The 19,038-nt window shown below is 39.1% G+C and overlaps 1 protein-coding gene across 3 annotated transcripts in view; it reads left to right on the forward strand.

The window, feature by feature from the left end:
• ZBTB46 (zinc finger and BTB domain containing 46) overlaps positions 1-19,038 on the forward strand; it is a 65,634-nt gene that overhangs the window by 31,434 nt on the left and 15,162 nt on the right. The window contains exon 4 of one of the 3 annotated variants that reach the window (XM_058178033.1): positions 9,272-9,709. The exons of the other annotated variants lie outside the window; for them this stretch is intronic. Within the exon in view, the coding sequence (XP_058034016.1) occupies positions 9,272-9,573 (302 nt within the window). The 3' untranslated portion in view covers positions 9,574-9,709. Of the gene's footprint in view, positions 1-9,271; positions 9,710-19,038 lie in introns of those variants that run through there. 3 annotated transcript variants of the gene reach the window in all.

Genomic DNA, 19,038 nt, shown 5'->3' on the forward strand with positions numbered 1-19,038 from the left:
GCTGGGGGGGGAGCTTAAAACTTACTTATTTATCTGCGCTGGACTGGGGTAGTTTTTTAAGTTATGGGTTTTTTAATGGGTTTTATCTCCAAATTTTAATTGTGGCCAATTTAAATAAGTTTTTTAATTGTATTTTAATTGTATTTATAGTGTTTTGTGTATTTTTACTTGGCTGTGAACCGCCCTGAGTCCTTCGGGAGAAGGGCGGTATACAAATTTAAATAATAAATAAATAATAAATAAAATAAATAAATTTTCGTACTCCCCAGGCTCCGTAGGTTTCCTTGAGCCTCCAGGAGGACAAAAATGGCTTCCCCCGGGCACTGGAGACCCTCAGGAGGCCTGAAACAGGTCTGTTTCTGGACTTCCAGTAGGCTCATTTTTTGCCCTCCCAGAGCCTCCACGTGGACCCTACACTTACGTGGTATCCAAAACGGGCCTTGTGGAGACTCCTGGGAGCAACAGGGTGGGATGGGCGGGATCAGCCAGTCCTTGGAACAACCAGTTCGGCAAACCAGATTAAAATTAACATCCAGTTTGCCTGAACCAGTCTGAACCGGCTGAATCCCACCCCGATCCTTAGCTTCTTATAATTATAACTTTGTTGTTTGTATCTCATGGTTTATGTCGATTGCCCTTATTTAGTATCATGTTATGATTTATCTTGTTTAGTATCCTATGGCCATCACTGAGTTTTATGATGATTGTATTATATGATTATGATCATGATTTTTCACTTATTGTTTGTATTTACACTGAGCGGTTATGCACTGGACAGAAATTTCTTGTGTGTCCAATCACACTTGGTCAATTAGGAATTCTATTCTATTCTATTCTATTCTATTCTATTCTATTCTATTCTATTCTATTCTATTCTATTCTATTCTATTCTATTCTATTCTAGCTAATTTATTTTTGCTGAAGTAGAAATTGAAATGCCAATTTTTGATAACCACACAATAATTACAGTTTGAGAAATAAAATCGGGCTTTTCAACTCAACATGTCAGATAGAAGGCCCAGTTGAGTGGCATCAGAATCTGGACACAGTTGATGCTTCTAACTTGCACCCCATTTCAGCCAGCCTTTTGTCTACTGTGTTGAATGAAAATGGTGTTTTCGTTTGATGGATTATCTGTGCTAGGAACTTCAGTAAGGGATTGGAATGTTTTGCCCTGACAATCCAAGTATGGGTATTGGCTCCGCCTTCTTTCTTTTGGAGACTGGATCCATTGAGCTTTCTGCCATGCCTCTCCTGGCTGCCTCCCAGTTTGATTCAGTCTTACATCCGAGAGAGACGTGTATGTTTGAGCTAATCAAAAGAGAAGGAAGGCATTTCCTTGGATCCTCAGAGCAGCAGGAGTTTCGGTTTAGAGCTAAGTAGCAGCCTGGGTTAGTCAAAAACAGGCACAGCCTGCTGCTTTAAGAGCAGCGGCGGGAATTTGGCTGTATCCAGGGTGGCATCTGCGGAGAATTCTGTCACTGCTATCAGCTTGGTGATGTCCTGTTGGAGGCGCTGGTCGTCAGATGGAATCCTGCTTTGCATATGCTGTAGCCAGGCTAAGGAGGTCCTATTGAAAAGTGAGACTGTCTTTGTTGTTCTGATCACCCAGGCCTCTCGCTGCCTGGTGAAACCTGTGAAGCGCCAACTCTGACCTCCTATCCTCTGGTTTCAGAGTGTCTGCTGTGTCCTGGGACACAAGGTTAGCCGAAGTCGGGGCTGCCACCGGCCCGTCTACTGATGGCAATTATATTTCCTCTGCGAAGTCTGATGCTATGTTATAATATCTCCTGTCATTCCCATTTGGGTTAGGATATGTTCCTGGTTGGGTCCATTGTTTTCGGACCATGTCACGAAACAATTGTGGTGACGGAACCTCTTCACTCTGCGCCACTGGTTGTGCAAACAGGAACGCTTTAGGATCTGGTAGGCCCAGGGATACCTTTGAAGCACTAGGCTCATCCCCCATGTTGGCTGATCAATCTAAAATGTGTTTTTGTTTAACATGATGGAATCTGAGTTGAAGTTTTGTGTAGGGTTTCTACTTCATACCTAAATGGGACATTTGGGACAGTTAATTTAGAGCAAGGGTCTCTAACCTTGGCAACTTACGGGACCGCCTGCTGTTACGTCATGCCTCCCACCGACCCGTACGCTCACACAGAGAGGGACTTCTCAGGGTACCATCCGCCAAACAATGTCGGCTGGCGGCCCCCAGGGGAAGATCCTTCTCTGTGGGGGCTCCTACTCTCTGGAATGAACTTCCCCCCGGTTTACGCCAAATATCTGACCTTCGGACCTTTCGCCGCGAACTGAAAACATATTTGTTTGTTCGCGCGGGGCTTTCTTAAATTGGGGAGATTTTAAATTTAATTTTTTAGTTTTAAATTGGGGTTTTTTAGAGTATATATTTTAATTTATCGGCCTAACTGTATAATAAGTTTTTAAATCTATTTTTAATTGTATATTGTTTATTTTTTATCTTGGCTGTACACCGCCCTGAGTCCTTCGGGAGAAGGGCGGTCTAGAAATCTAATAAAATAAATTTTAAAAAAAATAAACTTTAAGCCTGGAGGACTTCAACTCCCAGAATTCTGGGAGTTGAAGTCCTCCAGGCTAAAAGTTGCCAAGGTTGGAGACCCCTGATTTAGAGGTTACTATTGATGTACCATCAATGTTCTGATGTGCTCAAGCTGTGTTATGCCTTCTCATGCACGGTAACAATAATAGACTTAGTTATATTCATAAAAGATTATGGTGTCGATCAATAGAAAATCTGTTTTAGAATTTGGGATTCAGCTGTTCTGGAAGGATTGTGCTCCCACTGAAAAAATCAGTTGCATAGCTTGGAAGAGCTCTCTGATTATATTCCGCCTTGAATTTCACATGTCCTAGGCAGCAAGGAGGACTCTGCACAGCTGAAATTAGTCTACTAGCTAAACTTAGCATACAACCCTGTACTTGGCAACAGTTAAGCATGACTTGACTGCATCATGTTGAGACCACCGTGAAGCACTCTATGTTGGGCAGCTGTTGAAGAACACCTAGGCCAGGGGTCTCCATCTTCTGCAGTTCTTGGACCATATGCAACCTCTAGGTAACTTTATGCACTCTGCCGGACTACTTAATTAGTCAACAAAAGTGGAGGATTTTATCTAAGCAGTTTAATTTGGTTTGTCAATTTTGTTTAGAAATGCAGAGAATGAGAACAGACTTTCATTTTCTCTCATCCTGTGTGGTGGTGGGGAGTGTGTGTGTGTGTGTGTGTGTGTGTGTCTTCCTATTTATCAGTGGTCCCTTGCCAGTAAGACAACTAGTCGTCTTCCCTTTTTCTTATTTTTGGAAACACAAGGTACATCTGTAATCTTGTGCACTCCTTCTCCTGTGGGCTCATTGTGTAGCATCTTAATTGTCTTATCATCCTTAGGGACCTCTTGACAAAGTGAACAGGATATTTAAGTGCGCTCCAAGGCCTCAGGTATAATGACAGCTAGAGTCAGAAAAGACATGTTGGTTCCTGGAATGCAGTTTTTTTCTTCCTTTAGGCTTTACGTAGATAACCATCCCAGAAGAATTACAGTAGTTATTTTTCAGAAAGGACTGTAGCTGTCAGTGTGTGTGTGTGGGAGGGGGGGGAAACCCTATTTGGAAATTAGTGTTTTTCTCCCCAGGCAAAAAATAAGGTAATATCCTGGAAATATATTTCTCCTCTTAGAAAAGATCTTCTTTAAAATTTTGAGCACGTGACCATGGGAAAGCTGAAACAGTCGTAAGTGGTTTCCCTTGCCTTTGATTATATGATATGCTTTGATATAAACTATGGTGAATAAGTCTTATTATTGGTAATCAGTGTTTCAAATATTATTATTTCAGCTTATACAGAATTAAGCCATTCACAGCTTTACATTTGCAGTATTTGTTTCATTAGCCCATTATTGTAATGTAAAAATATCCAGTAGGCAAATTTTCTACAACTTAATGCTAAATATTTCTGTACTTGCCTGACTCTTAATTTTTGAAACTTCTAAAATGAGGGAGGAAAAGGAGATACACAGTGTAGCATTAAAACCTATTAATCATATCGCTGGTGGGTTTTTTTAGAAGTTCTGGTCTGCCTAGTTAACTTAGATAACCTTATAATCTTCTTCCAGTTCCTTCTATCAGCTTTCTTTTTAGAAACTGCTCTAGATACAGGTTGTGTTCTGATTTTCAAGTACCGCTTTTATAGGAACAAGCATAGAGTTATGGTGAGGTTACTGTCTTGGAACATTTTTAATATAACTGTACACATTCTTTAGTGGAAGGGATTGAAATCATTAGGTATGGTTTACCCCAAACATGAGATGCCTCTATATTCTCTATTTATTGTATATATTACGTAACTTAAACAAATAAGATCTAAGATAATAAGATGAAAGTTTGCATACTGCTGTTCATTTTTTGCTTTGGAAATACAAGGTGTAGAACTGTGTTTTCTTGGCATCCTTAATGCTTGAACAACTGCTTTGCATATTTGTACATTTCATTTCTATGTTCATATCTTGGAATCAAGTCTTACGTTTTCTTCAGCCATATCATGCTGTGCTGTTTTTTTTCGTAAGAATCTTCTATATATATATATATAAAAGCGAAATGCTACTCACGCATCATCACAAATTCTCCAGAACTATAAAGCCTACAAACTTGAAATTTGACACGTATGTTCCTCTAGACTTCTAGATGCTCGCTAAGAAAGGATGTTTCGTAATGGCCATCAGATCATTAGTATTTCTTATATTATTATTAACACTCTCTGATACTAAGGAGTTAGACGTTCTATTCCCCCTCCCCACCTGAAACAAACTCTGTTCCTACTGCCACTTAGGCATGAGCATGGGCAGCATGTGACTTATCTGGCCTGCGGGCTGGGAGTTTAGACACTGTACTCCCCACCTGAAAGGGAGAGAAGGCGATAAGATACAAGAGGCCTCTGTGGGGCAAGCCTGATGGAGAGAAGAAGATAAGATAGGAGAGGAGGAGCTTCTGTGGGGCAAAGCTGAGGGAGAGAAGAGGATTAATTTTCAAGCTGTAAGTGTTGATTTATCAAGCCCGATCACATAGTTTTGTTACGGCACGGGTATCCAGCTAGTCTATTATAAGTTTTAACAGTATTTTACAGTAAGGTGCTGTATAGTTCATTTCTTTCAACACTGATGCTTAAGCTAGCAAATCATGTTAGATTTCAGCATGATATATAAATTAGATTATATCTTAAGGCGGGAGATTGAGAAATGATTTTCCTTACATGCTATATTTTCTTGAATGCCTTTCTATAGAATAGATTGTTTATTATTAAAATGTAAAAGTACTGTGATTCCAATGAGCACATATGCTTGGTTTAGCTAAACTCAGCTTTATCTTGGTGCATGTTATTTTCTCCAGCAGCAGGAATATTTTATACACCTCAGCCTGTATAACCTATGGGACATAGGTACCATAAAATTTAAATTCATGTAACATTTCATTCTTTTTTTTTTATGAAATGGATATTTTTCCACTGGTATTTTAAACAAATCTTCATTCATAATCGTCAAGATTCATATATATTTTCTTATGAAGCTCTGTTGCAGCAGATAGCAGCACATATCCAACTTTGGATGATACAGCTAAGCAGGGTCAGTTCAGTTACCCGGAGGAGAGACCACTAGGAAATCCCAGAGTTTCCGTCTATATTGAGAAGCTAAATACAGATGGCTTCTGTATTGTTACCGAAAAACAGTCTTCTAAGTCGCCAGGCCTCAAGCTCAACTAGATAGGATAATTATGAACCTTCCAAACCATCTAATGAAAAAGCATGCTGTATCTGTTGCACTCTTTCCTCACAAATACTGATTTTTGTGGTAAGAAAAAAGGTAGGATCAAAGAATAGAAAAGGACAATTATGTTGTACCTGGAAGACAGTGACATCTGAGCCTCTTTGTAAAATTCATGATTGAAGCAGTTTGAATTTATAGGAGAATCCCTCTCTGGAAACATCTGAAAGTCAGCATTTGATTGAGCGTAACTTGAAAATCGTTGTTGTTATGACACCATTTTTATTTCAAAAAGTTTTGAGAAACCTTTTGGAAAACCGATACAGACTTGAAAATATTTTGAATGCTCCTGAATGCTGAAGAAAGATGAGGACGGAATAATGTGCCAATATCAAAGGATATCTGGAATTTGCTCTCGTCGCCTTGCCTCCTGGTTCCCTCTGCACTTTTGGGAGGGGAGATTATTTAAAATGACCTGTGGTCCTGGACTGTTTTGTCTCTTCGTTCCTTCTACTGACAGAAGATTAAGCTGCAGCAAGTTCATTCTCGACCTTTTGTAAAACCATCTGCTGATGATAGTCCATGTGGGTGAGATTCGTTTCCTGTGTTCCTCAGGAGCTGGCGCCCAGTTGAATACGGTAATTCCAGGGACGAATGTAATGGCAAAATGGAAGCACCACCTCCTCTCCTGGTTTCATCACAGCTTTCCACTCAGATCTCCACTCCCATCACTACAACGTCTGATAACGTATCTCCAGAAACCTTTAAAAGAGAGTGATATTTTCAACTCAGGTAAGATAATAATTGACTATGATTATGCTTTATGGGGCCAGGTGCTTTATTTGAGAGATATTAGAATTAATCCTGAACCTGAGGGAGCATACCGTACTTTGTTAGATGGGGTAATATTTCAGAATTATTAAAATGCATTATTTATCTTATATTGCTAACACTATACAGTAGTCCTCAACTTACGACCACAGAATTATTAAAATACATTATTTTATATTGCTAACACTATACAGTAGCCCTCGACTTACGACTAATTGAGCCCAAACTTTCTGTTGTTAAGTGAGACATTTGTTAAGTGAGTTTTGCCCCATTTTACGACCTTTCTTGCCACCGTTGTTAAGTGAATTACTGCAGTTGTTTAGTAACACGGTAGATAAGTGAATCTGGCTTCCCCATTGATTTTGCTTGTCAAAAGTTTGCAAAAGGTGATCGTATAACTTAGGGACCCTGCAACCGTCATAAGTATGAACCAGTTGCCAAGCATCTGAATTTTGATCACATGATCCTGGGGATGCTACAAAGGTACGTGTGAAAAATGGTCATAAGTCACTTTTTTCAGTGCCGTTGTAAGTCGAGGACTACCTGTATGCCTCTTTTGCCTCTTCTTGTAAAGGCTAAGACTATCTTTGTAATGCATAGACACATGGTGATTTATGCCTTCCACCTGAAACATTAGTGGGTCTGCATTGAATACCGTGTTTCCCCGAAAATAAGACCCTGTCATATATTAACATATATGGCCTTATTTTCAGGGAGGTCTTATTATTTTGGGGCGCGTGGAGCAAGATGGGGCTCCCCTTGCCATCTTACCTGATTTTTAGCTCTGTGTTTAAATACTTTCAGGGAGTGCTTCTTTTCGGGGGAAGCTAATTTTAGCGCATGCCCGATTGGGCTTATTATTAGGGGATGTCTTATTTTTGGGGAAACAGGATATGTAGTCCAGTTAGACAGTTATTCTGTATTTACTTTTCTGGAAATAAGCCTAATTAAAGTCCATGGATTGTGGACTTAATGAAACTATAAGCATGAAAACATGTTTATTGCTTAGAAATACAGGTTAGATTTTTATTGGACAGATTCAGATACATTTGGAAGCCAGCCTTAAACCAGAGATATCATAAAGCACTAACCGTTGTTTAGGTAAATATATGATGAAGATACGGAATTATTTTAGGGTTGCTATTATTCTAAACACAAAGGCATGAGAAGAGTACTGTTTGATAACTGTAAAATGTAATTTAAAATTCTGTAAAATGTAAGTTAAAAGACTTACATTTAATTTTTAGCTAAAAGTTTCATAGCATTTCAGTGTTTACTGTCTTGACTTAATATCTGCTATTCCTGTAAAAAACGATCTTTCACATGAGATATATACTACCGTGAATAATTTGTAAATATAAACTATTCTTTTAAATGAGATTATTGTCAGAGCCTCCCTCCAAAGTTATAAAACAGGCATAAGCTTTTGTTTGGAAATTTCAAAATTAATTATTCAAATTTGGGGAATTTTTTTTCAGTCCAGGAACAGTATAGTAATAGTTTCGTACAAGGTTGACTAAAGCAGTTTTCTAAGAAATTCACTGATATTCTCTAAAAGCAGCAAGTGAGAAGGCCTGAGGGAGTTTCACTTTCCCCTCTCACCAGCTGAGTCTTCTATAAATAGAATCAATACATTGGAGAAAGTGTTCCAAATCTCTTCGAAGCTAGGGAGCATCCTGGGAGCTCTTGAGCACTTCATTCCATGGAGTCTTTGTTGGTTGTTTGAAGCTGAAAATATTTGTGTCCACGCAGAACTGGGATCTTTAAGTTTTTTTCTTCTATTGTAGTCAGTTAGTTGCCCTCAGAAGATGCTCTGTAGATGACCAACTCCATTCCTCCAGAGCAAAATTTTGAGGAAACGGTGGGATTATCGGAGGGAAGGGAAAATTACATTGCATGACCAAAAATCTATGGGCTAAATGTCACCCTTTATCTCCTAAACTAAGCTAGTTCAAGAACTAATGCTCTAGTGGCCAGAGAACCAAGGCAGCACTTTAAACCCCTTTTGACAAATTATGGGATGTAAATGTATATAAATCAATAGATGTTTTAGTTAATCAAAATTTATAATGAAGTAATTAAGACAAATGTTGCTATACTACTATTGTTTAATAGGGAAATTTTTTACTTGTTTTCTCATAGCCTAAAAAGATGCATTGATATGAAACTACAGTCAGCTCTCTGTCCAAATATTAAATGTAATATCTAAAGAAGGGTCTGATTCACTTGGAACAAAGATGATTTTAAGAATGATAAAATTGAGCAAAATTATAGATGTTCAATGACTCATTCTTGGAATTTGGATGGCTAGGAAAAGGTTGCTTAGCTTTTTGCAATAAAAATAATATTGTGGAGAAGATTTATTAATATTTATGAAATTACAGCCAGGTTCAGTACCAAACTATTTGTGAAATAGATATTATTTGTATCTTTGGTGCTGCAGGATATGAAAGAATCAAACCAAATACAAGTACTTTCTGACTGTTCATGAATTTAATCGTGCTTTTCTATTTCAGATCACTCATGATAGATTTCTAGCATTGTGGCCTTTAGGTGGCTTTCACACAGGTAAATGAAAAGAACAAAGGTCAGTCATGTATGATTCTAAGTATAAAAACTAAAATATAATGTATTCATTCCTATTTTAGATATGAATACTGAACAATTTGAAGACATGGACTTGGACCATGAAGATTTGTTTTTGGATTTTCCAGGACCCAGGACACTGTGCTATACTTCTTGCAGGAAAAAATTTAAATGTTTGACAATACTAAAGGAAAATCTCCAAGAACATACATTCCCTATGATTAGCCCTCTTGATACCACTGACTATTCTAGGCCAAAACTGACTGGTTCTTCTGAGCACATGTCTCCTTGTCAGCTTTCCCGCTTCCAGTGTTCAAAGTGTCCCGCAAGCTTCACACCTAAAGTTAAACATGGATCAGCATGAAAAAAAACCAACCCATTTCAATTGGAAGAAGATGCAGTGCCCTCACTGCCTCAAATTATTTCGAGACGAAACAGACTTAAATCGGCATCTTATATCTGTACATTCCAGCAAATGTCTTTTTTTTGTGGGTAGGGCTTTCTTTGGTACCTGGAAAAACCTGATTGCTCATAAGAAAGGTTGCTATCTAATTTCTACACAGCCATCTAAAGAATGTCTACAAAATATTGATCAAACTCAGGAATGCGATATTAAATAAGAAAGCTGGGGGGGTGGCATGAAATTCAGCTCTTCAGACCTTGAACACCTAACTCCTCAACTCGGGAATGTTAAATGTAGTTCTCCATTTAACAACCATTCATTTACTACCATTACAATGGCACAGAAAAAAGTGAGCTGCAACTGGTCATCGCACTCACAACTGTTGCAGCAACCCAGCTGTTCAAATGATCAAAATTTGGGCACCTCGCAACTAGGGTCATGTGATCACCATTTATAACCTTCCCAGCTAGCATCTGACTAGCAAAATCGGGGGGGGGGAGCCATATTCACTTAACAACTGCATGATTCACTGCTGTGACTGATTTGCTTAACAACTGTGATAAAAAGGGTCATATACCTCCGTTTACAACTGCCTTACTTAACAAAGGAAATTCTGGTTCCTGTTGTGGTCGTAAGTTGAGGGCTATCTCTATTCAGATTTGCTGGTACTACGGTATAAATCTTTTTAATATAAAGTAAATCCTGATTAACATCAGGTACAGAAAGGAATTGTTTACTCTTGCCATTTCTAAATTCTATGACCAAGATGCATAAATCTTAAACGTGAAAGTTTTAATTTTTTTAAGATTTGATATGAAAATTTTTTAGAGAAAACATTTAAAGCAGGGGTCTCCAACTTTGATCCCTTTAAGACTTGTGGACTTCAACTCCCAGAGTTCCTCAGCCAGCTTTGCTGGCTGAGGGATTCTGGGAGTTGAAGTCCACAAGTCTTAAAGGGACCAAGGTTGGAGACCCCTGATTTAAAGTATTTTTTTACTATATTTTTACAGTTGGTTTAAATTATAATACATTTCATTTTAACGCTGTATGATATCAACAATCCAAGTGTAGTTCTGCCTTAGTAACAGTATACTAGTTAGAAGTACATCTGCATTTATTCTTCAACAAAGTAAAAATACATTATCCATATTTTATATTCATTGGAACATTATATCTTGCTGCATTTATTGTAAAATATATTTTTCTTCCCCAGGCCTCATGGTTATGTGCGTACATTCTGTGTCTGCTGATGTAGGCCTACAAAATTCTGCTGGCCTTTTAAAATAAGTTAGAAAGGAAGTAGTCCATCCACCTACATGAGGATATCCAATCAAGGGCTCCTTGTTTAACAGTTTTTTTAAAAAAGACTTTGTGTAGTTCTGTAGATTCTTCATTTGTAATAGATTTTCTGTGAATGTGGTAGGGTGATTGCATAATACAAGCCTGATTTAGAAACATCTACAGGATATCCTATAAAAGAGATAATAACCCACATAACTTATTTGTTTATAATTAAAAGCACTACTTGTTCTTTGGGGCTAGAAAAGCTACCCATAACCATCATTCTGTATCATATGAATAGTGGAAGAAGTTAGAAGACTGTAGAATAGAATAGAATAGAATTTTATTGGCCAAGTGTGATTGGACACACAAGGAATTTGTCTTGGTGCATATGCTCTCAGTGTACATAAAAGAAAAGATACGTTCATCAAGGTACAACATTTACAACACAATTGATGATCAATATATCAATATAAATCATAAGGATTGCCAGCAACAAGTTATAGTCATACAGTCATAAGTGGAAAGAGATTGGTGATGGGAACTATGAAACGATTAATAGTAGTGCAGATTCAGTAAATAGTCTGACAGTGTTGAGGGAATTATTTGTTTAGCAGAGTGATGGCCTTCGGGAAAAAACTGTTCTTGTGTCTAGTTGTTCTGGTGTGCAGTGTTCTATAGCGTCGTTTTGAGGGTAGGATGTTGCTGCTGGTCTGCAACACGTATTTGTTGTCCTAGGTTCCCTGTTGATGTTGTCCTGGGTTCCCGCAGGAACGAGTCTCAGCCCTCGCCAAGACAATTTAGGAGGTCCTCGCAAGGACGAAAGAAGTCAAATAAAAGACACCACACCAGAAGTTTTTCAAGATGAGAGAGCACGAAGAAAGGGGTTGTTAAAAAAGAAGAATCCCCCTTCGATCGCAACAGTCTCTTTTATTATGCAGTTTTAGCAGGGAGGGGTAACTACAGCAAGGAGGGAATTAGCATATAGAAAGTTATCAATACCAATCAGCGAGCGTTTAGAGTATACGTATTAGCAAAATACCACGTGGTTTTCAGGAAATCATACATTTTACCTGAATAGAAACCTAACTCAGGGAAAGCAGGGAAAGTTCAGCGGAATAGAAACCTAACTCAGGGAAATCAAAACTATGGGTACTATAAATCATGTCTGTCATGTAGCACCGAAAAAGGTCAAGTCAAGTTCTCCCGGCTGTGAGGCCTAAGAAAACCTGAACCAATGATATATCCATAGTAGGAGTTGAAACAGTTTATGTCCAGGATGCGAGGGATCTGCAAATATTTTCACGGCTCTCTTCTTGATTCGTGCAGTATACAGGTCCTCAATGGAAGGCAAGTTGGTAGCAATTATTTTTTATTTTTATTTTTATAATTTTATAATTTTTATAATTTTAATAATTTTATAAATTATTTTTTATTATTTTTATTAGATTTTGTCAGGGCACAAATAATAGCAATAGCACTTAGATTTATATACCGCTTCATAGTGTTTTACAGCCCTCTCTAAGCAGTTTACCTATTGCCCCCAACAATCTGGGTCCTCATTTTACCAATCTCGGAAGGATGGAAGACTGAGTCAACATTGAGCTGGTCAGGATCGATGGACTCAATGCATGGATGCAGAGTTAGACTGCAATACTGCTCTTTAACCACTGCACCACCACACCCTTAACCAGGAACAGGAATTGAGTTCAAAGCGCTTGCCACCTGTAACAAGAATCTCATCTAATAATGGTCAAGGTAAATTGGCCCTAGATAAGGTTGAATGGAATTCACTGGGGGGGAGGGGGGAGACTTCGGTCTCTTGTTGCTGCACAATGATTTCAAACTGATGAGGGGTTTAACTCCCCCCTCCAGGTCATCCTGCTCATCTCCTACAGATTTTTATCCCACCTTTTTTACTTTATAAGTAGCTCTAGGTGGCGGACATACATAATATTCCTTCCTCCTCCTATTTTCCCCACAACCAGCACCCTATGTAGTGGGTTGAGCTGAGAGGTCACCCAGTTGGCTTTCGTGCAGTCCCCGGATTTCTAGGCCAGCACCTTAATCACTACACCAGACTAGCTCTATAGATGCAGCAAAATAACTTTAGTGATTAAATCATTCTAAGGGTGGTATCGTCAGTGTTTATGAAGATGAATCGTAAGCATTTTTGTCGTTAGTGAGAGTTGTATTTGTAGCAACAGACTCACACTAATGAAATGTCAGGGGTGGGAGTAGGAATCCAGTAGGTCCTGAAAGCAGCCGATGATTGTAATATTTAGTGTTAAAAGTTTTGTTTCCTAGCCTTAGGCCAACATCTACTTTTCTGAAATCCAGTTTCTTCACCCATTTGACAATTTTATCTATAGTGATTTTGAAGCTATTGGAAAATGTTGGGCAGGCCAAAACGTAGAAATGATTATTGTTCACCCTAATGTTTAATCCCAAGAAATGCTGTCAAAAATTCTTTTTTTTTTAAGTTGATGGTTTTTTAAGTGGATAGTTTTTTTTCATATTTATCATTTCTCCACGTTGGTTCAGTTACAAACTTGTTCTCATGTACTGAAAATCAAAGCAACATTGCATTTAACTTGTTTGACGTAATTCCCACCCATACAAGAACACAAAGGCAAGCTCTGAATTGTGCTGCCCTTTATTCTTTTTGCAAAAATAGGTGGAGATCTTGTAAACGCAAGCCAAGAAGATACATAATAAGATAACTGGATGCTATTGTGAGAAAAAATGCTGATTTCCGAAAAGTAATTAGATACCTCAGGTCCTCACCTATCTTATGAAACGCAACTCCCTTCAAAACTGCCAAGTCAATGTGCTTGCAGGCCCATCCACAAAACAATTCTGTGTAAGTGTGATTTGTAGAATTAAAGGCCTGGCTTCCAGGTCAAATGGAATATCATCTGCTTCAAGGCAAGGTCAATACTTTAACACTTAAGTCACAGAGTTAAGCTCCCGGCTGAAAAGGGAATGAAAAACACATTGTGAAGGAGGCTTTGTATCGGCCAAGGGTCACTAAAGAGGTGCTTGGATAATTCTAGGCAGCTTTTTAAAACATGAATTCATTCATGGGGAAGACATTTGAATAGTGGTTTATCATGGTAGATTGGGTGCTTTCTCTGGTAGTAATTGTACTAGTGAGGAAATTGTGTTGTCTGTGTCACACAAACTGCTGGTGTTCTTTTCTTCTTTTTTCCTTATCTACCCACAAGTTTGTTTGGAAAAGGACTTTTGTGCAAGAATGGGTGTCACTTGAAGTAATTTCTCTCTTTTCATAGTATGTTTTTGTAAAGGTTTGATTGTTTCATCCCGAGAGAAGGGATTAGTAAGTACAAGTAATTCTATAAAGTGTAAAGAAATAAATCTTTGCAGTTAATGCAATGAGGGAATGCTTTAACTCTAGACTCGGGGGTTTAGGTCTGATAAGTTAGTCTTGCTGGGCTTCGGCGTGCTTGGACAGGAATTTTTTTCAAACCCGTAGAAGCAGGACTGTCTGCATCTAACCATCATTGGCTGGAAACATAAAAGACTAAAACTAGGTCAGACCTGGTTGAAAGGGATAACCACTAGAATATGCTAGAGGTGGGGGGGATCTTAAAAGGCAAGATAACTACATGGATGTGTCCATGGTGTTACCAAGAGTCAACAATGGGTGGAAGACTTTATCAAGACGCAGAAGAAAGCAATATTTGAGGTGTGGTATGCATAACTCTAGGAAGGGACTCGGAGGCTAGGACGCTGAGCTTGTCGATCGAAAGGTCGGCAGCTCAGCGGTTCGAATCCCTAGTGCTGCCGTGTAACGGAGTGAGCTCTCGTTACTTGTCCCAGCTTCTGCCAACCTAGCAGTTTCGAAAGCACGTAAAAATGCAAGTAGAAAAAATAGGGACCACCTCTGGTGGGAAGGTAACAGCGTTCCATGCGCCTTTGGTGTTGAATCATGCCGGCCACATGACCACGGAGACGTCTTCGGACAGCGCTGGCTATTCGGCTTTGAAACGGAGATGAGTACCGCCCCCTAGAGCTGGGAACGACTAGCACGTATGTGCGAGGGGAACCTTTACCTTTACCTTTTTATGCATAACTCTATTTCTTTCCTACCAACCGTTTGGAAGACGCAGAAGTGGAGACCACTTCCTGAGACTTAGTCCCTTTCATGTTTTGCCTGTTTTGTAGTCAATTGCAGATAATCAGTTTCATTCACCTATCGAGTTTACAGATAGATAAAGACTAATACAAACTAAGAAAAATATAAAAAGCAAAATTAAAAGTGAAAAAAGAGAAAATAAATAATAAAAAAGATACAAAGAAGTTATTTTCTACTTCATAAAAAAATATTATTTCAGTAACTGTAGTAACTCCGGTACTACAGTTCAACTTTCTAAATACCTTATGTTTTTCTCTAATCAACATCTTCCCACTGGAAGGGTTCTTGCAATTAATTACAAATTATTCATATTTTTGTATAAAATTTAGAAAAAACCTACAGGAAAAATTCTTGCAATTAATTTCAAAGTCATTTCAACTCTACCTGACGCTTTAATTTGTTTATAACTTTCCAAAATCAATGAACTAATAAACCTTTTTGCAGTTTATTCCAAAACAAAAATAATTTTAACTATGCAATTAAGACTTGCATTAAATCTTTTTCAGCAAGGATTGGAGGAAACTCACCTGGTGTGATGAAACTTGCCTTTCTGAAAGTTCTTAATATCCCAAAAAAGTTAACTAGTTATTTCCAGAAATCATTAACAGCCTCTTGAAATAAGGTATCTTGAAACATATTTAAATGTTATTTGGTTGTGTACGGAAGCAGAGGCATAGGAGAAACAGCTAAGCAAAAAGAGTTTCAGGGACCAAGTATTAGTAGAATAATTTAAAACATGTCTTTTATGTTTCTTGATTAAGATAGTTTTCAGATACCCTGTTTCCCTGAAAATAGCCCTAGCATGTTTTTTATGTATATGCCTAATATAAGCTCTAACCCAGTTGTGAAATGTAAAATTTGTTACTACCGGTTCTGTGGGCGTGGCTTGGTGTGGGGAGTTAATGTGATTGGGTGGGTGTGGCCAACTTTTTTTTTTTACTTTTAAAAGCATTTTTTCTACAAGCTCCGGTTGAAGAAGTTTTCTTCTGCCAAAAAAATGCTTTTAAAAGTAAAAAAATAAACCACTGATGATCGCGTGGCTCAGCTGGGCATGGAGGGGGGGGCAGGGATTTTTGCTACTGGTTCTCTGAACCACCCGCCGCCATCGCTACCGGATCGGGTGACCCGGTCCGAACTGGGAGCATTTCACCCCTGAAGTGTACTGAGTTGAACTGGGGGCGGGGGGGCGGGGGTAGGAACCAAGCAAACTTTTCCTCCTGTGGTATCTTATGTTGGTAGAAATTATTCTCAACCTTACGATCTAGCAAATCATAAATAGCAAATCTTTTGCCCTGTTGCCCTGTTTTATGGACTACCGGTAACAAAATGTTTGCCATCAGTGTGCAAACAAATATTCCCCCCCCCCAAGTCTCCTTCCAATTAACGCATCTAGCCTACAATTTTACAGTCTGGCGACTGCTAAATAATTTATTGTGCTCTTTGGCAAACCGTGGGTGGGGAAAGAAGAAAGCGCAGCGAGACTGGCAGAGATCAGCAGATTAGACTGGATACTCTGGGGGGGTTTTAGGCTAAGAAGGAGACAGCAGATCACTTGCTGAGGCCAGAAGCTAATGGCTCCCTGTGACAGGCTCCCATGCATGTCCCACTAAATTGAATTCCCCAAAGGCTGGGTTTATGCAAAACGCTCTCAGCAGGTTGTCTCCACTTGGTTTCCAGTTCAGTGGAAGCCGATTATGCCAGCGAGGCTTCTTACTTCAAGGAGTGTGCAAGCCTTGCAAGTTTGTTCATTGACAAGGTAATTCTTACAAGCTGTGAGCCAATTCCAAGCACTTCCAGAGGTCATCTGGACAAAGAATAATGGAATAACAAGAGTTGGAAGGGGGGTCTTGGAGGCCTTCTAAACCCAGCGGTCCCCAACCTCTGGGCCATGGCCCACTGCCGGGCCTGTTTAGAATTGGGCCGTGCCAGTGGCTGGCTGGAGCGTGCATGTGCGCAGCTCAACTTGCACGAGTAGTGAGCCAGTGCACGTGTGTGAAAATATCTACAGACCCCCTCGCATCCTGGACATAAACTGTTTCAACTCCTACCTTCAAAACGACGCTATAGAGCACTGCACACCAGAACAACTAGACACAAGAACAGTTTTTTCCCGAAGGCCATCACTCTGCTAAACAAATAATTTCCTCAACACTGTCAAACTAGTCACTAAGTCTGCACTACTATTAATCTTCTCATCCTTCCCATCACCCATCTCCTCCCACTTACAACTGTAGGACTGTAACTTTGTTGCTGGTAATCCTTATGATTTATATTGATATTGATTGTTTCCTGATTGCTTATTTGTACCCTATGCTTATCATTAAGTGTTGTATCATTAAGTGTTAAATTGTACCCTATGACCATCATTAAGTGTTGTAAGTGTTGTACCTAGATGAAGGTATCTTTTCTTTTTATGTACACCGAGAGCATATGCACCAAGACAAATTCCTTGTGTGTCCAATCACACTTGGCAAATAAAGAATTCTATTCTATTCTATTCTATTCTATTCTATTCTATTCTATTCTATTCTATTCTATTCTATTCATGCTGGCCTGCTGCTTTCCCAAGTCATGCAACCCACTTCCACTCCCTCTCCGCCCCAGCCAGGCCGCCAAGCCTCAAAAGTTGGGGATCACTGTTCTAGTCCAACCCCCTGCTCAGTCAGGAAACCCTCTACCATTCCAGACAAATGGTTGTCCAGTCTCTTCTTAAAAACTTCCAGTGATGGAACTCCCACAACTTCTGGTGGCCAGCAGTTCCACTCCTTAATTGTCCTCACTGTTAGGAAGTTTCTCCTTAATTCCAGGTTGCTTCTCTCTTTGATTAATTTCCAGCCATTGTTTTTTGTCCTGCTTTGGAGAATAATTTGACCCGTTCTTCTTTGTGGGAGGAAGATGTGCTGGATATGTTTTCCACCTTGAGTTGGTTGTAAAAATAATCAAGACAGGATGCAAATTAAACAAACAAACATTCAACCTAATTTATATCATAGGGTAATTGTTGTGGGAATAAAAAGAAAGGGAATCCTAGCGAAAGATGCCTTGAGCTCCTGTAAAAATGATGAGATAAGGATTAGATTAGATTATTGATCGGGAAGAGTGAAATCATTCTGAGACGCACTGCCATAGCTACTATTTTCTCTTACCTGATTATTCAGTCTCAAATATTATTCCTTTCCTCTTAATCTTTGTCCTTCATCTTTAACAATCTGATATGTTTGAAGTTGGCATATGTCATCAGTAGCTACTTGGAATTCCATACAAATGAGTCAATAGTCTGTTTTTTTCTAAAAAGAGATGATTGGGCAATAGAGGTATAATTGCTTTTTTGTATGAAAGTGGATTTATTACTCCCATTCATTTCTTTGCTTCTAGTCTCAAATACATATTTGGATAATTCTTTGATTACAGAAGTCCACATTTCATTAGGATTTTAAAATGAGGAATTAGAACAAAAATCCATGCTTTCTGTATTATTGGCTATACAATTGTTTTCTTCAGTCTTGTTTTCTTTTTCATTACCTATAGCAGTGATGGCTAACCTTTTCTGAACCAATTGCCCAAAGCGCACACGCCCCAACCTCCCTGTGCATGTGCGCAGGGCCACCCGTGTATGCGTGTGCGGCTCCCCCCGAATGCATCCCACACATGCGTGACAGAGACCCGACAACCAGCTGGCTGGCAGGAGGCACGCATGCATGGGTGGCAAAGTTGAACTCGGGCAACGGCTCGTGTGCCCACAGAGAGCGCACTGCGTGCCCCCTGTGGTACGCATGCCATAGGTTTGCCATCACGGACCTATAGTGTCAATATGCTAATCAAGAGTTTCATCTGCTGGATTTTCTTTCTAAGGCAATTGAATGCTGTCACTAACTGTTATCAAATATTAAATATGTGATGTAGTCATAGAAGAAAATGAACATAGACAATTGTAATAGCCATTAATTTAGATAAAAGCCTTAGGACCCTTAAAGATTAATACATGT

Source organism: Ahaetulla prasina, chromosome 3, assembly GCF_028640845.1.
Source record: "Ahaetulla prasina isolate Xishuangbanna chromosome 3, ASM2864084v1, whole genome shotgun sequence".
In the NCBI taxonomy this organism is placed as follows: Eukaryota; Metazoa; Chordata; class Lepidosauria; order Squamata; family Colubridae; genus Ahaetulla; species Ahaetulla prasina.